The sequence below is a fragment of the Salvia miltiorrhiza genome, chromosome 1 (assembly GCF_028751815.1).
Source record: "Salvia miltiorrhiza cultivar Shanhuang (shh) chromosome 1, IMPLAD_Smil_shh, whole genome shotgun sequence".
In the NCBI taxonomy this organism is placed as follows: Eukaryota; Viridiplantae; Streptophyta; class Magnoliopsida; order Lamiales; family Lamiaceae; genus Salvia; species Salvia miltiorrhiza.
Window position 1 is genome coordinate 71,557,795 of NC_080387.1, and position 16,911 is coordinate 71,574,705.

General features: G+C 36.2%; 3 protein-coding genes and 1 long non-coding RNA gene across 8 annotated transcripts; 1 reads left to right on the forward strand and 3 right to left on the reverse strand.

Annotated features, from left to right (window-relative positions):
- The first annotated feature begins 1,303 nt into the window (after positions 1–1,303).
- On the forward strand, positions 1,304–5,141 carry LOC131005782 (isopentenyl-diphosphate Delta-isomerase I). The gene is made up of 6 exons (XM_057932865.1): positions 1,304–1,841; positions 2,287–2,342; positions 2,705–2,796; positions 4,202–4,304; positions 4,389–4,526; positions 4,614–5,141. The coding sequence occupies exons 1-6, from the start codon at positions 1,567–1,569 to the stop codon at positions 4,865–4,867; spliced, it is 918 nt and encodes a 305-aa protein (XP_057788848.1). The 5' UTR covers positions 1,304–1,566; the 3' UTR covers positions 4,868–5,141.
- Positions 3,645–3,936, reverse strand: LOC131005790 (uncharacterized). Its single transcript, XR_009095349.1, has 2 exons — positions 3,824–3,936; positions 3,645–3,712 (listed from the first exon to the last, which is right to left on the reverse strand). It is a non-coding gene; the product is annotated as an uncharacterized LOC131005790 (long non-coding RNA).
- Positions 5,142–5,829: 688 nt separating the features above from the next.
- LOC131005773 (coatomer subunit beta-1-like) lies at positions 5,830–11,438 on the reverse strand. Of its 5 annotated transcripts, none has more exons than XM_057932844.1 (6): positions 11,209–11,421; positions 8,446–10,504; positions 7,576–8,085; positions 6,728–6,813; positions 6,406–6,633; positions 5,830–6,026 (listed from the first exon to the last, which is right to left on the reverse strand). In XM_057932844.1, exons 2-5 carry the CDS (start codon positions 10,489–10,491, stop codon positions 6,429–6,431), a joined length of 2,847 nt encoding a protein of 948 aa, XP_057788827.1. In that variant the 5' UTR covers positions 10,492–10,504; positions 11,209–11,421; the 3' UTR covers positions 5,830–6,026; positions 6,406–6,428. The 5 variants fall into 5 exon arrangements, with proteins under 5 accessions (XP_057788827.1, XP_057788828.1, XP_057788830.1 ...); XM_057932845.1 differs by having other exon boundaries at positions 5,830–6,040; XM_057932847.1 differs by having other exon boundaries at positions 5,830–6,040; positions 8,446–10,497; positions 11,209–11,398.
- A 783-nt stretch (positions 11,439–12,221) lies between these two features.
- LOC131005780 (probable protein phosphatase 2C 33) lies at positions 12,222–16,525 on the reverse strand. The gene is made up of 7 exons (XM_057932861.1): positions 16,257–16,525; positions 15,929–16,162; positions 15,125–15,426; positions 13,758–14,054; positions 13,550–13,667; positions 13,020–13,243; positions 12,222–12,921 (listed from the first exon to the last, which is right to left on the reverse strand). The coding sequence occupies exons 3-7, from the start codon at positions 15,347–15,349 to the stop codon at positions 12,625–12,627; spliced, it is 1,161 nt and encodes a 386-aa protein (XP_057788844.1). The 5' UTR covers positions 15,350–15,426; positions 15,929–16,162; positions 16,257–16,525; the 3' UTR covers positions 12,222–12,624.
- Positions 16,526–16,911: the final 386 nt, after the last annotated feature.

Here is a 16,911-nt window from a genome sequence, read left to right on the forward strand (position 1 = left end):
ATAAATACTAAGTTTTTTTGCCGTCTCAAATGAAAATTAATAGTCTCCATTTATTGTTATGAATAGTCATCCATCTCAGTAATACTTTACCCTTTTATGTTTGTGTGACAAAATATGGAATATATATAGCAATTGAAAATGAAAGGTTGGCAAAATTAGGAGTAATTGATATTCACCAACTAAGTAAAGACTACATTTGTATACCAACTTTTGTTGCTATTGTCCACATATTTATTTAAATGAAATCCCACGATCTGCCCTCGTGATGCGTGATTTGGTGTGTTTAAGACAACAAAATTAAATAATAATAATATTAAATCATTTTTATCATGTGATGGTATAGTGAGGTTACAACAGAAATTAATCAAATAAAATCAATCATGGATCTTAGCCTAGTTGTAAAGGATGTGATCCACTACTCTATAGTTGTAAAGTATATTACTATACTTTTGTTTTGAGAATAAATTTCATAACAACCAATTCAATTTAGGTGATTGAGTTGTAGATGAACTCGATTAAAATTTGCGCCGACCACTTAAATATTGATCCAATAAAAAACTCATTTACTACATAAATTAAGTTCGGATTAACTACTCTCTGTTTCATTACAAATGTCTCATTACTTTTGGACACGTATATTAAAAATATGTAATTAGTAGATAAAGTGAGTTTGTGAAAATTATTTAAATATTAGATATAGAAAACAAATATGTTACCCAAAAAAAATGAGACATTTGTAGTGAGACATTTGTAATGGGACGAAAGGAGTAATACTTTACTCGTTAGCATGGAAATCTAAATATTAAAAATTTAGTATCTAAAAATAAATTGTTTTGGAAAACAATGAATACTCTATCCGTCCCACGAATCTTGACATGTTTGGTTTCAGCACGAGAATTAAGGAGTTGTAGATTAGTGTTTTAAGTGCGTAGGTAATAAAGTATAAAAGTGATAAAGTAAGAGAGAAAATGTAATAAAGTGATAAAATAGGAGAGAGAATGTAATTAAGACCCCTTATTTTTGGATTAATTATTACCTTATTTGAAAATGTGTCAAGATACGTGAAATGACCCAAAAAAGAATATGTGTCAAAGTTCGCGGGACGAGGGAGTATAAGATTGAGATATTAAAGTTCATTTCACCCTCAATTCAATAATAATAAAAAATAATGATGGTATTTAGCATTTTATTATTCTTAAATACATTGGTGAGTATTAATTGAATTAGCACAATTAGATAAGTAAAATTTAAATCTAACAATACTTAACTTTGATTATACCCCTACTAGCATAGGCCATCAAAGATGACTTTTTTTAAAAGGAAAACAAAATATTGAAATGTTCTGATAAATAGTTTTATTTTTAATACTTTTTTTATTATATAAAAAATGAAGAAATTTGCGCTGGCGAAGAATCAGATAACAAAGCGGGCAGTTCGACTCCACCACCGCCGCCGCCACAACTGTAATGAGTGCTTTGCTAATGTAAAAACAATCCCTTTTTTTCCTACCTAAAAAGAGCCCAGTATTAAAAATGCCATAAATTTCCATTAAATAAGAAAAGAAAAATGTCGTCCTTGACCAGCATCCCGTTTCAAAAATTGTTGGCTGCATCCGCTGCAGCTGCTTCTTCTTCTTCTTCATCGATTTCTCCGCTCAAATCTCTCCTTTTAAAGCCCACTTCTTGTAGAGCCCTTTTCCATCCCAAACCCAACGCCGCCGCTACCCCTTTCGGCCTCCGTTTCGCCGCTTCATTCACCGCCGCTACCTCAACCATGGGTGACGTCGCCGCCGCCGATTCCGCCATGGACGCCGTCCAGAGGCGCCTCATGTTTGAAGACGAGTTTGTGCCCTATCTTTTTCTTTCCCCCCATTTTCTCTTACTCTCTTTGCGATTCGCGCTCGCACACATTGGCGTGTTTTGAGATCTTGGGTTTATTGATGTGGGTTTGCGATCATGTGGGATTTTGATTATCTGGGTTTTGTTGGGTTTCAGATTTGATGTTGGAATGAGTTCATGTCAATTTCTAACTTTTTTTTTTTTTTTGTCTTTTTTTTTCTTTCTTTATAATTTGTCCTTTTCACTTTTTTTTTTCCTGTAATGAATTACCTTTACTATTTCACGTTCTTTAGGAAATATGGCGGTGGGTTTATGTTTAGGTTTCGTTTCTCTCTCATGTATGTTTGTGGATACAAGATGAATATGTGAAAAAAAGTTCACATTTTTACAATCAGGGTGCTGTAAGTATGGATTTTTCTTATTCATACTGGTTATTTTCTCTCTGCAGATGCATATTGGTTGATGAGAATGATCACGTTGTTGGCCATGAATCCAAGTACAATTGTAAGCCGCAGTTTCTCAATACTCATGTATTTCGATCATAGTAATTCTTTGGAATATTTAGCACGTTTGAATCGCTGAGCGTTGTGCCTCCGTTAGCTATTCGAGAAATACTAGATCCATTAGGGGTATGAGTTGTGATGTTTTGGTTGGATGTTGATTATATGTTCTTCGGTAGAGCACACGATGTGAAATTTATGAGAATTCATGGAAACTTATGGCAGTTCTAGTTGTATACTAACGGTTGGGAAGCTTTAAGTGGTGCCCCCCCCCCCCCTCTCCCCTTTTTCCGATGCAACTTTTTTGTTTATGGAAATGTTTCTGGTGCTGTGTTTTACTGACCTGAAAATCCTTCGAATATGCAGGTCATCTGATGGAAAAGATTGAGGCTCTAAATCTGTTGCACAGAGCTTTCAGTGTCTTCCTGTTTAACTCAAAATACGAGTTATTGCTTCAGGTATAATCTAGCTAGATTGTGTACCGGCTCCATATAAATTCATGCCATGTCGATCTGTGGTGTTGACTTTTCTAAATTTTCGGGAAAACTACGGTGTTCGTACATGCATGAAATTTTGGTTGATATATGATGATATTCTGAAATAGGAAATCTTACTCTCAGCTCTTTAATTAGGGTGTATATAAAATACTGTGCATCTGGACATGTTAGGATTGCAGAAAATGTCGAGAGGGTATTTGATGATTCTAAAATGGGACTTCCTACCTTTTCACTTTCGTTAAGGTGTATGTAGCCAATATATATGTATAGGCATGAGGCTTTTGCTCACCATAGTCGTTTTATGCCCTCACCTTTGTTGCCAGTGCCACCCACTCTTATAACATCTCAAAGCATACGCTGCTGTTTTATTGCTCAGAAAGATAAGGATTTCTTCACTTGTCTCATGTTTGGTTGGGATTGTGGGAAATCACTGCAAAGCATTTCAGTAATGCAGGAGTAGGACTGTAGGAGTAATTCACCTTTAAAGTATTCTAAGAAAGTATGTGGAAAATCAAATGTAAGAAAAGTCAACTTCGTTTCCTATGTCTATTTTTTTCTCTCTCATTTTTTCTTTTATAAAAAATAGGATCAACAATGGTTCCTCATTTTTCTATGTCTAATGTCTAATGCTGGCTGCTAAACAAGATAGTGAAGTCCTGAAAAAGTGAAAAGTTTTAAGTTTCTGCTTTTAGATAATAGTTGGATCTACATTATCTTAGTATTGCTGAACATCAAATTTGAAAAATCATAAAAATAGAAAAGAATGAGAAGGCTTGAACTTGATAACTATTTTGCTCGGGCTCTGAACCTCCTTGTGCGTTCATGTTTACACCTCGTGGTTGGATATTTAATATGACATCAGAAAAAGAAAAATGCACTGCTCCACTGACACACATTTCCTGAAAGCTCTTCATTGTTGTGCTCTTACCTGCACATGCCCCACAATTACACTCTGATGCCCATATAATCTCTGTGATGAGGCTGCTACCTGTGTGCCACTAATTAAAAATTTCTCGTAATGTTTCGTGTACTTGTTCCTGTTTTACTTACTGGTTCAAAAGCAAACGCTTAGAGAAATATTCTACCGTTATGTCTTTTGGATCTCGCATCTTCTTGAATCTCGCATCTCTTTCAGCCTCATTCCCTGATAGTTCTTTCCTCGCACTTTTTGTTATATACATGTGTATTTTTTTGGAATTTATTTGGTGAAAATATGAAACAATAAAAATTACTAGAAAACATGGAGTTATATGAGTTGTCCAATTGTCGTTTATCCATGAGTTGTCTTCATTCTTGTCTCTGTTGACTCTCAGCCTCATTGACATAAGATCGGCTTACACATTTTATTTTCTTTGATCTCGTGCAGCAACGATCCACAACTAAGGTTACTTTTCCATTGGTGTGGACAAACACTTGCTGCAGTCATCCACTATACCGAGATTCTGAGCTTATTGAAGAGAATGCTCTTGGTATTGTATTACTTTCATGATTCAATTACAAGCACCTCTTGTCTGAACTCGAATACCTCTTTCTGACCCAATTTTGAATTCAAGGTGTGAGGAATGCTGCTCAGAGGAAGCTGTTGGATGAACTCGGCATCCCTGCTGAAGATGTCCCAGTCGATCAGTTTGTTCCTTTGGGGCGTATGCTGTACAAGGCCCCGTCAGATGGAAAATGGGGAGAGCATGAATGTAAGTAGTACACACACACACACACACGAACTATCCATCAATCACTTGTTAAGCGATTATATTTGTGACATTTCTTGATATCTGCAGTGGATTATCTCCTATTCATTGTCCGGGATGTGAGCGTGCATCCAAATCCAGATGAAGTGCACGATGTGAAATATGTGAACCGGGAGGAGCTGAAAGAGCTTCTACGTAAGGCAGATGCCGGAGAGGGGGGCTTGAAGCTATCGCCGTGGTTCAGATTAGTGGTGGACAACTTCTTGTTCAAGTGGTGGGACCACGTCGAGAAAGGGACGATAAAGGAAGCTGTTGACATGAAGACAATTCACAAGCTGACTTAGAAATGAAGTAGTAGTAATGTCTGATTTCATTTCAACTTGTGTCATTTTATCATATTCAGTTGTTTGAAACTGATCAAACTTGGTTGCCAAATAGGGGTGTTGTTGACGCCGGTAAGTTTGAATTGTGTTGCAAGTTCAATTTGCTCTTGTTGGTGAATTTTGGCAGGCCTTCTAAGTTTAGGTATATCTCCTTGTCTTTGTTTGATGTGGTCAGTTTTTGTTGTGGCTTTGAAATAAAATTTATTGTTATCTGTCGAAGGATTATACTGATAAATTGCTTGTTTCCTTGATGCTGGTTCTTTTTGTTGTTGTTGTTTTTTTTTTTTTTGTTATGTTGTTAATTAAGTTACACTCAGTAGTCGAGAAATCGGGTATTACTGTTCCATTAATAATGAATCATTGATAATGAACTGTTTCAAAAAAAGAATTCCTCGTAAAAAAGTGTGGGTTTTATCACTTTGTATTATACTAGCATAAAAATGTATGTTGAATGTGTAATTAATGTTATTTTAATTAATAATTTATTATTTAAAAAAAACTATTAATTTATTATTTTTATTGGATAATTTATTGGATGAATATATTTATTTATAAGCTTTATCAATAGCTATAAATATAAAGTATTCTTTATAAATTTGGGTGACAAATAAATGTATATAAAAATAAATTTATATTTTATAAATATAATAATAAGCAATTCACAAGTTGTGCCTTAGACTGCCTTAGACTCTTTTTCTATTAGTATATATATTTTATCAATGGGACAAAAAAAATATTTTATACTCTCTATCTTTCAAATAGCTTCTCAAAAGTGAGGCACATGTTTTAAAACGAAAAGATAAAAAGTAAAAACAAATGGAGTGTTTAGAGTAATGAAAAAGTAAAAAGTAAGTATAAATGAAATATTATTAATGGTGGAATATAATCCAAAAATAAAAAGAAATTTATTTAAAGACGACCCAAAAAGAAAAGTTATGAAATATATTTTGATCATATATGAATGTGTTGTTTACAAATTCGAGTGATTTTTGTTAATCGCTCAAATGTCGCCAGCACATCAACATATTTGACAACGACAATCAACCAATATTTGCAGATGTGAAATTTGTCGCAATCAGCATTGGATGTCGATTTGTATGTCAAAATCTCCCTCTCCAACCTGTCGAAATCAATCTTTGATCCCTCAAATCATATGCTTAAAACGCTTAAACAATGATAATTGATTGAAAGCAAAAGTTTGACAAATCACTCGAATTTAAGAGTGATACTAATTGCAGCAAACAAGATAACACAGAAGAAAATTGCTACAAATAAACATGACTAGAGAGAGAGAGAGAGAGAGGGAGAGAGAATTGGCAACGTATAGAAATAAGGAAATTCAAAAAATGGGAATACTGTCTACAGTTACATGATAAGGTGACTTTAGTCTGAGAAGCAATGGTTTGTATATATGAAAATAGAAGCTTGAAAAATGAGTGAGTGCATTGAGAAAGAAGAGTAAAAATTGGATGGATTGAGAGGCCGATAAGAATGGATACCATATTTACGAGCATCGGAAGATTTACTTTGGCCCCTTCTGCTTCAGCGTAATCTTGTCGCCTAAGCTGAGGGCGATTCCTTGAGTCTTGCTCCTGATCCTGATATATCCATTCAGCTTGCCATCGGCCTGTTTCTCCACACTAATATTTACCAACGCATCCTCACCGAATGCACTCTTTGCGTACAGATTTGCAGCCATGAACCCACATTCACCTTCCAGAGCAGACCTGGGTGGTCGATGCACACACCAGACATGATAAGCAACGACAAAAGAAAGCACGCCACCATAAACAACCAAACAGGAATCTAAAATCCACTTACTGTGGGGTTAGGCATCTCATGTTGGTAGATTCAATTATGTGGTCAAGGAATTCCTTCGCGTTTGAGATTGTCGTGTTGATAGCAACCTGGTAAAAGAAAGGCAAAGAGACAGGAAAATTAAAAAACGAGTAACAAATTAACAAGAGACAGGATAGAACTTTGAGAGACAGTGGTGTTTAGTGGCATAACAGCTCTCCCTCCAACTTAATGTCTTATTTGCTTAACATATCCTAACTTAATGCAATTGAACTGTTTCCAAAAATAGAACCAATGCAACTCTCATTCATATATGACAATCTTATATACTGTCAGTAATCAGTATAAACAAACACATAAATTAGGATTCCTTTTTCTTCCTTCAAAGTTGTCCGCTTACATGATTAGAGAGCACTATTAGCTTTTAGATTATTGAAATCTCAGGAATCAATCCTAGAGTTTATATCAATAAACTAGACAATAATCAATAAGGTTGTAATCCAGTCAGAGTTTACAAGCAGCTCGAGTTTATGATCATCTCCATATTGATATAGAAAATATCTGATGATTTTAATATAGGGATTATAGCCAAAAAATACACGAACTTTGATAAAAGTTGCAATTTTCACCTGAACTTTCAAATTAGCCAAAATATACCTGAACTTATATTTTTTGTTGTAAATTTCACCTCGACGGAGTTCAATCATTGCAATTTCAGGTGAAATTTACAACAAAAAATATAAGTTCAGGTATATTTTGGCTAATTTGAAAGTTCAGGTGAAAATTGCAACTTTTATCAAAGTTCGTGTATTTTTTGGCTATAATCCCTTTAATATATAAGAACTTAGTGCAAGTAATATGGGCAGTCATACCTTGTTCTCCCACTCAAATTCTGCCCACATGGTTCTAAAAGCGGCATCACTGCAAACGGCTGGAGATATGTAGTCCATGATATCGATATGGATATCATTGAGGACAACAACAGTCCGCTCAAGCACATTTGAGGTCTCGTAAACAATGTTTCCAAATATGACTCCAGTTTCAGTAGATGATACTTTAATATTTGCTTTTATCTGCTTGCTTGACTCTGGAGCTAGGGTATAATTCTGCGGACGCTCAACAAGTTTAAGATCACCCATTGTAGCCAATTCCAAACACAAGTTCTGGAGAGTTTCCTTTGTTCTATTAATTATCGCAACATCCAGGACAATGTCATAATGGTGAACTGTCACATAAGCTTCAGCATATACAGGGTCACTGAATCCCGTCAGTTGAATGATACGATTTAATTTATTTGCATCATCTGCATCCTTAACAAATTGTCCAGTAGCACGTTTAAGATCATCTTGAACCTCATCTTCCAGCTCGAGCTGGCTCATGCCCTTTGTAAAGAAAAAAATGAGAGAAATGATTAGCAACCATTATGTTGTTTATGCCATAAACAAGCAAATGCCAGAACTGGTCATCATAAATTAAGAAAGGTCCTCACAAACATGCCTATGCACAAATGGAAAGAGACAGACAGAAATTAGCAGTCCCTCAATGAACTGACTAACCAAGGGAAAAGAACAAGTTGATTAAGGATGAATTAATGTTACAATTTACTTAATGATATGGTATTCTAGGCTTGCAATGGCAATTTCCTTGCGTAAAAACGAGGGCTAGATTTTCATTCAAGAAGGCAACAATGAAATGTCAATGTTTATCAAGGGTAAGAAATAGACAGAAGTGCAATATTTCACCTTTCGACTCTTCAAATGGTAAAAGTCAATAAGGTCATCTGGCTGGGAGTGGGAAACCTGCGCCTTCGCTTTTATTTCTTCAGTTTCACGCAGTTGTTTATCTGAAAGCATCTTAATAAAACTCTCACGACAAGATTTTAGCCAGATCTTTCTCACATCGTCCCCTGTGTTACATAGCAATCTTATGCAGAGAACAATCCTATCATAAGAATCATTGTCGATTGGGTGAGGGAGAACAGAGGATTGCCCTAGCTGTAGCATGGCGACCATAACCAATAATGCATTGCTTGCTGCTTTATTCACTTCAACTTTTGATGGTTGAACCTCTTCTAACCTTAAAATGAGCTTTGCCAGGGTGCAGGAGATAACTGCCCCAAGGAAAAAATCACCAGTGAGAAGGAGAGATCTCAAATTCCCCGTTGCCAAAGATCCTTGAACTACAGATGGAACGGAGAAGGCAGTTTCAGATGCAGCACTTTGAGTTGCATAAGTTCCATCAGCAAGGATAGCTGGTCTTCTAGACGAAACAGTAATTGAGGTTGCCTGCTGGGTTTTCTTTGATGAATCAGCAGCTTCCTCATTTTCTGACACTGAAAAGAATGGTAACTCTCCTAGACACTGCTTGATGGTTGCAATGCCGCTCTCAACTTCAGAAAGAGAGAGACAATACTCACCAATAATCCAAAGAGCACAAGAACAAACTCGTGCTGCTCGGATCTGATAAAATGTATCCAGAAGCCTGGTGATGATAGAAACCCTTAACTTTGGGTTTGTTTCAATTATCTCACGCACAAAAACAGCAACATCCATAGCAGATGCTATGTTGTTATCTCCCAAGAAATCCATCAACAAATGGACCACTGTGCTTGCCACTTCAGGGAACTTTATAGCACAAGAATGGATAGCTTGAATTAGCATTTGTCGGTACTCACCATTCTTCTCAAGCTCTCCACTTTGAGTTTTTACAACTTCCTTTTTCAAAGTAAGAACCACCTCACTGACATTACGAGGTGTGATCAATTCCAGAACAATATCAAGTGTTTTCTTTTGAATGTCAACATTTGGGCTTGACAGTGCCCTCAGGACATCCATTATCATGTCAATCATAATTTCTCTGTGGGAAGATTTGAGTTCATTCAGCCTATCAAGAAGAATCAGCTTAAAATTATAGTCACTCTGAGAAACAAGAAGCTGGCAATATGTATTTGCTGCAGCTTTAATAGCTGTGGGAGCAGATGACAAAGAAACAAGGGTTCCAGCACTTTCATAAACCACAGCGGCTGAAGGGGCATTCAATAAAGATATAATAATCTTAATATATTTCCCTTTTTCTGCTTTGTTTGTCCTACAAACTTTCCGGATCAGCTCTAAGACAACCATCTGCATTGGTCCACCCCAGTCTGGTACTTTGTCAACATTGGTCAATAGGTAATTAATAGCGCGATCCTGAGCACAATTGAAAAGCATTAGAAATGCATTCCTCTTAGCTGATTGATCCTGCTCTGTCAAAAGAAATTTCTCCATGGTCTCTGGAGCATCAACCAAGATCTGATCACCGTGCTCGAGCTTGTAAATTGACATCACTGCAAGAATAGCATTTCTCCTAACATAAGGGTGGCGGTGTTCCAAGTTGGACATAATGGAGGTGACCAAGGGTTCAATGATTTCCACTTCACTAATACGGCAAAGGAACCGTAGGGTGACACCACGAATATACTCATTTGGGTGGATAAGATTATTCCGGAGATTCTGGCAAATTAAAATCATTTCTGGTAAGACTCGGCCCTTTCCATCAACCTTATCGATGATCTCCAAATAGAGCAACAGCAGTTTCTGAACAGTGTGGTCCTCGCAGGGCAATACATATCTAACAATAGTGATGAACAGCTGAGGCAGGTTTTCGCCATTTAGCAAAAGCATGACCGCCTTTTTCATTGCATCGATCTTAGCTGGAATATCATTCCCTTCAAGTGCCTCTTTGATCTCATTAGCAATAGCTGGAGTGGTCTTGTCAAAATGTACCAGCAGAGAACAAGATTTCTCCATTTTTCACTGTAACCTGATCATCACACTTAATTAATACACCACATAAAAGTTTACAGAAAGTAGCATTCAACAGTCAACACCACAACAGCTCATACAACTAAAGAATAAACAATGACACAAACTTTTACAAAATTAGTAACCTTCTATTATAATGTAGATCGCATTGTCCCCAACATTAAAAAAATTTACTAGTTGGAACTCTTAAATACATGATGTAAGAAAATTTTAACTTTCTGAAATAACATGACGACTAGCAGTGACTTATCAATCAAACAATTCATTTACCGATACATCAGATTTTGATGCAGTCATAAATTACTCAGTTCAATGCGAGAAAAAACCATAGAGAAATCTCAATTAGGAACATTAATTGGAACTGGAAAATTAAAATTTACATTGATCACAACAAATCAACAATCGCCTCAAATATGCGAGATTCAAAGTCACCAAAACTGACTCTGGCATATACAAATCTGAACAATAATTAACGCGAAGAAGGAGATCATCGCGCTAATCATGCAGATCCACGGATGTTGATACGAAGAAACAACAAAAAAATTTATAGAATCAACGAACTGTCGGGCAAACCAACTATGTGCACGCATCCAAAACGCGGAGCATTCGAAACAAACGAATAAGAGGAATGAATCTGGTAATTGAGATCCATTTACGATTTTGTGAACAATAACAATGAGAATGCAAATGAAAAAGGTTTACCGATTGGCGGCGCGGCGATGAACACACCGGCTAAAGGGGCTATTCGTGGTTGAATTTGGTGGTATAAGCTGTTGGCAGTGAAGGAGTGAAGCTCATCAATCACTTATGTGAGATGAGATCTGCCTCTCTCTCTCTCTCTCTCTATCTCTCTCTCTACGTTATATTGTATTCAACGGGAGAATTCAATTCAATTCTATTCTATTATCGAAATAGCAGTCACTGTTAAAATTGATAAAACTTTCAGCAGAAGTAATACTTATAAGAAAAAGTATTTATTTATTTATTAGGTAATACTATTACTAATATTAATTAATAAAAATCTAATCAATTAAAACAAATAAAAGGAGTAAAATATATAATCAACAGTTGAATATGTAAGAATACAACTCCTAATTTGAATTACCAAAAAAAATAATACAAAATTCTTTTCACTAAATTTTCAGTGTTGAAAAAAACATGTTAAATTTACAAAATTGTTTGTTTGTTTTTTTTTTTTAAATACAAAAGATCGTTAAATCTTAAAGTAAAGCAATTCCAACTTCTCCTTTGTAATCACAAAAATGAAATAAATCGGTTTGATAATTTTCTATAGGTAAGTAACCATACTTATCTTTTTACTCTGGTTGCAAATTAGACCAAGTTTTTAAAAATGTTAATCTTTCGAAAAGAAATTATATGAATTTAGAATTAAGATTTAATTATTCATTTAATAGCCAAGATTATTATCTAAAATTATTCTCCCACATTGTCAATTTTGTCATTAATCTTCCAATAATTAAGTGATTCAATCAAGAGTTATAACAGATTTCACAAGCCAACAAATAGAATTTCAAATTTATGAGGTCCAAAAAATAAGAAAAGATAATTTACTACAAATCAAAAGGAGACATTAGTACATTACTAGAACACCTTAAAAATGAAGTTTAATTTACAACAAGGTCAAAAAATAGGAATTTAAATTACAAGCATCTCTAGGATTGAAGTATGAAAATTTGAAAATAAAGGAATGAGAATATTATTGAAGAAAAGCTTTCATTAAGGGAGAAAGAGTCAATTTACAAAACAAAAACAATAGAGATTTACTTGGATGAATGCAAAATTCCAATTCTATCTGCTTACACGATATATAAACACATATAAGGATTCACAACCACTATCTCAAAGATCATATCGCCCAAATAAACTGCACTAGACAAGAACAAACATGAGCTACACCTTTTTTCTCCCCATTTACTTGACAGAGAGAGGTAAACTGCACCAGACAAGAACTTGCAACCCAAAAGGAGATCTCTGGCCTCGCATCCGCAGCGGCATGCCAACCATGTGCTCGACTATACGCAGCCCGCCACGGAGGTCGGAGGTTCACCATCTCAAAATCCCTCTTTGTTACCTTCATAAGCTTTTTATGATCTTATCCTATCCTTCCTCAATTGCCCCGGTGCCTGTTCTAACCGTGCCACTACGGTTGAGTTCATTTGGATCGGGGTGGTCGTCTTCGTCCTCTTCAGGCGTGGTGGAATTGGTGCTGCAGGCGGTAGACTCGTCTGAGTTGAGAAAGAGGCAGACCACTGCACAGTCATCAACTTTTGAAGTTGGATATATGGACCTCCATGCTTTAACTGCTGAATCCACTACTGCTCGAGCTGCATACGAGCGTGTGGGGCAAGTGCCCACGATAGTTACCACCTCCTCGTTCGAGAGCACGTCCCAAACCTGCCAAAGATGTGTAAAGATTATGCCAAACTCAAGCAAGTGTTGTAGGGAATGGAGTGAGTAGAGCTGGTGATGGATGATGATCTCTGGTGTCGTACCCCATCTGTTGCTAAGACTACAAACTCATCTTCATCAGTGATGCGTCTGTAGGAGATTTCAGGCACGGATATAAGGCCGAACTCCTTGAGACAGAAATCACCAAATGCACGCGCCATGGCAAGGCCGGGAGTGTCGTTGTGCGGCAGCCACACTCTTGCCACCTCAGGTTCGTCCCGGAGGGCAAAAATACGACCTCTGCATTTTCGGATCCTCTCTTCTTCCGCTGAGAAATAAGAACAGATTATGAAATAACTGAAGATGATGTGATACAACTAGACTTATTCAAGTTCCCATCCAAGAATCAAGAATTGATGCTCAACACATGTCACAAGAGAAAGTTTTGGAGTGGTACTGATCATCAGCAGAAAGTTGAAGATTTGCTATGTAGCATTTGATCACTAGACAAAAATCTCTAGTTGGAAGGGTTTGTAATTTTCAAATTTGACTAAAGAATCGGCGTAGCAAGTTTAATAATTTTGTTAAACGTCGAATCCCATTGTTATTGAGATGGGTCAGGGGAGTGACCTACCTGGAAGGTCAGGCTTGAGATCCACAGTCAACTGTACTGGAACGAATGCGTTATTCGCGTCTCTCATCCCTAATACAGCTCTCGAGTCCCCAACATTTCCGATTATAAGATCTTGACCCTAGAAATAATCAAGGTATTGTTGAGTGTGTTGATGATATTTCCTAACACCAGATATTACCAAAAACCACTGATAAATATATTACATTACCTGTTTCACCAGTGTCACTGCTGTAGTTCCACTACAGAGGCAATCGAAATTCGTGTTCATTCTCAACTCTTTGTCCATGACCTTAAATGCCTTGAGAAAAGATTCTTTCAATATGTGAAAGATCTCAGAATGGTTTCCAGTTTTCCTAAGAATCTCGTCGTCTTTCATGTCGACTTCCCAGTGTGCACTCAACTTCAGAGGAAGAGAATCTCGGACACGCTTAGCAACCATATGACCATAAGGGCCATGGCCATCAAAGACCCCACAAAAGATCGTGTCCGTTCTCGAACCAAAGTTCTGCAGTTCAATATTACAGAGGATCAGCAACATCAGTCTCTTACAAGCAAGTTCAAGCAGATGAAACTATAAAAAGATCTTGTTTTCAGATGCAGAAAATGTAGTTTTTTTTTTTTTTTTGATCGGTCAAAGTCATGTTAGATGTTAGTAGTTAGTTCCCCATCCACTCCAAGAACCACCTTATCTCTCCATTCACCAAACTCCACCTTATATCTCCAATCACCAATTCGTTCCCAAGAGGGATCGAACCCGGGTCACTTCACTTCACTTAAGATGCAGAAAATGTAGTACCAGCTAGAAAAAGCTATTCATTTTGCTAGGCCTTCTCTAACTTTAACTCATGACATTCTACCATCTAGTTCTACAATGTTCCACATACAAGACAACGAGTCGAAATCCTATTCTCTCTTAAGAATGAGGATTTGCCTATAATTATCTCAAACAGACTCAAAGTTGAATCGTGATAAACACAAATGGATAAATAACAAAGAATTACAAATTTAGGTTAAATGTTATTTATATAAATTCAATAAGTGGCTAAGTGCAAAACTTTTCCTTTATTAAATACAAATCCAAAACCAAAACAGCCGCGATTCTCTCATTCTACCCCAATATGCAAATTAATTGCTTTTGTCAAATTAGCTATATGTTTGTTGAAAATTTCTACATAAGGTGGTAAGATTATATCTCGAGCAGTTACATATCCAGTACCCCTAAAACACATTTCTAGTCCAATATGCAAATTAATTGCTTCTGTCAAACTAGCTATATGTATTCCTGAGAATTTCTACATAAGGTGGTAAGATGATATCTTGAGCAGTTATCCAGTACCCCTGAAACACATAAACAAAAGTGGCACAAGTTCCATATAGAAATACTTGAATACCATGTACATTCTAACCATCGAAATGTAACATGATAGCTGAAGGCGTCGCCAAAATAATCCCTAGATCCTAACATGAGAGCAACCGCATAGAAAAGAATTCAAAAAGGGTAAAAGCTAAAAGAGTAGTTATACGTTTCTCATCATAATTAATCTCTCACATGAGCATGATGAGAGAAGTGCTCACCTCCCAAACAATCATTGCATCTTGATTGATCCCTTTCTTGCCTTGCTGTGTAAAGAGTGAGGCAATCTCACTCGACCCATTCAAGAACATCCGGTTATGATTCCTGTGCAACCTATCCTCCCTACCGTACTCAAAGGATGTCCTCGTCAAAACCTTCCTCTTCTTAGCCACCATCGGAGGACTGGGAAGGGGGCTCCTACTTTCGCAGGAAAAGCAGGACCCCATTGTTAGGAACCTGATGATACTCAATACGCACTCCAGACCAACCACGCAGTTCGCCCCACTGTTCTCCGTATTTAAATCTGTCACAAACGACGATTCCCTTCAGCTCTTTAGATTCAACTCACTCAACACTAACACTAGACAATCAGATCAACTTCAATAGAAACCACATCCCCTCAATACATACAGCTTCTGTACTTTATTTCAAATATAAGAAGCAATCTCAGTAACATATCCACAAAACTGAGAAATTCCAATATATGTATACGCAACACAATGTGAAAATGAATGAACTACAACCCTTATTCTACCTTGCAACAAAATATATGTACACAAAGCAATGATCACACAGTTTGCATAGGCCAAAAGCGTAAAATTCGTAGAAATGATCCTTCGCTAAAAGCTAGTTTCTGAAAGGGCTGAAACAGTAAAATTCCATAAATAGCAGATCTATAGAAGAAAAAAAAAAAGTAAATATTCCTAATCCACAAATAATTCCAGATGACAAAATATTCCTCCATATCTATGAAACTCGCATTAAAAATAAAAAACTAATCAAATTCAAAAACTCAAGCAACTCACTTAGCAGGAAAGCCAGAATCTTCAATCAATTCCAATAAATGAAGCAAAACGACTGAATCTCGAACACCAATCAAAAACCCGCACGGGTTATTGCTCCAACCTCATCTTTTTATACAAAACCAGCATTCGCTAAGATCACAATCAAGAGGGAGAGAGAGAGGATCAATTACAACCTTCTGATCCTACAAAAGCCGCCTCTACAAATTCTATTAAGAGAGAGAGAGGGCTGGGTCACTGAAATTGTATCCACACCACAACGGTTGTCAGTGTATATATATATATAATATATACAAACAAATATCTGTCTATGTGTGTAGTGTAATCGAACCTTTTATGAAGAAGGATTAAAGATGAGAACAGACAACGCAGCACTTTGAATTATCATCCATCACAGAAGATTATCATCCACACGTAATGCCAATCTAAGGGGAAAATTATATCTGCCTTTGATTTGCTCAAAGTTGAGACTCGAGGTCGATCGAATCTTGTGTGATGGCTCCCTAGATTCATCAAAAGCTTCCTCACTTTTCACAGTTATCATTTTCGCACTCAATATATATATACACACACACATTTTTAAAATATTTAGATAATATTATCTTATCTATTATCTGTAAAACTAATTTTATAACCAACTTACCTTACAACAGAAGTTGTTTAGTTTCTAGTTTTCTACTATATATTTTGATGGATTTTGGATTTTTTTTTTTTGAACTTGTTAGTTAGTAGAGTGGAATTAGGATCAAATCCCAATCTCTTATCCTTACATTACTCAAATTTTGACTAGTTCTAGAACTCTATTTTTTTGGGATTATGATTCGTTTTAATCGCTAATTAAACAGTTTTACTAGTTAATACATTTTCATTTGTGCATATAACGAGAAAAAGAATGGTTTTGCTTTATTTATAAATAAATACTAGTGGATGATTGAATATTAGCACCACTAACTCTTTAATAATATGTTAACATGTACATAATATTT

Bases quoted from the DNA above. Each gene is read 5' to 3' on its own strand.
- LOC131005782 (XM_057932865.1), top strand. From the start codon at position 1,567: ATGTCGTCCTTGACCAGCATCCCGTTTCAAAAATTGTTGGCTGCATCC. The intron at 2,343-2,704 runs GTAAGCCGCAGT...TCGAATATGCAG, and splicing joins CCATGAATCCAAGTACAATT to GTCATCTGATGGAAAAGATT. The intron at 4,305-4,388 runs GTATTGTATTAC...TTTGAATTCAAG, and splicing joins TATTGAAGAGAATGCTCTTG to GTGTGAGGAATGCTGCTCAG.
- LOC131005773 (XM_057932844.1), bottom strand. From the start codon at position 10,491: ATGGAGAAATCTTGTTCTCTGCTGGTACATTTTGACAAGACCACTCCA. The intron at 6,814-7,575 runs GTATGACTGCCC...TTCTTTTACCAG, and splicing joins AATTTGAGTGGGAGAACAAG to GTTGCTATCAACACGACAAT. The intron at 6,634-6,727 runs GTAAGTGGATTT...TCGACCACCCAG, and splicing joins ATGAGATGCCTAACCCCACA to GTCTGCTCTGGAAGGTGAAT.
- LOC131005780 (XM_057932861.1), bottom strand. From the start codon at position 15,349: ATGGGGTCCTGCTTTTCCTGCGAAAGTAGGAGCCCCCTTCCCAGTCCT. The intron at 13,668-13,757 runs GTAATGTAATAT...GATTATTTCTAG, and splicing joins CAGTGACACTGGTGAAACAG to GGTCAAGATCTTATAATCGG. The intron at 13,244-13,549 runs GTAGGTCACTCC...CTTATTTCTCAG, and splicing joins TCTCAAGCCTGACCTTCCAG to CGGAAGAAGAGAGGATCCGA.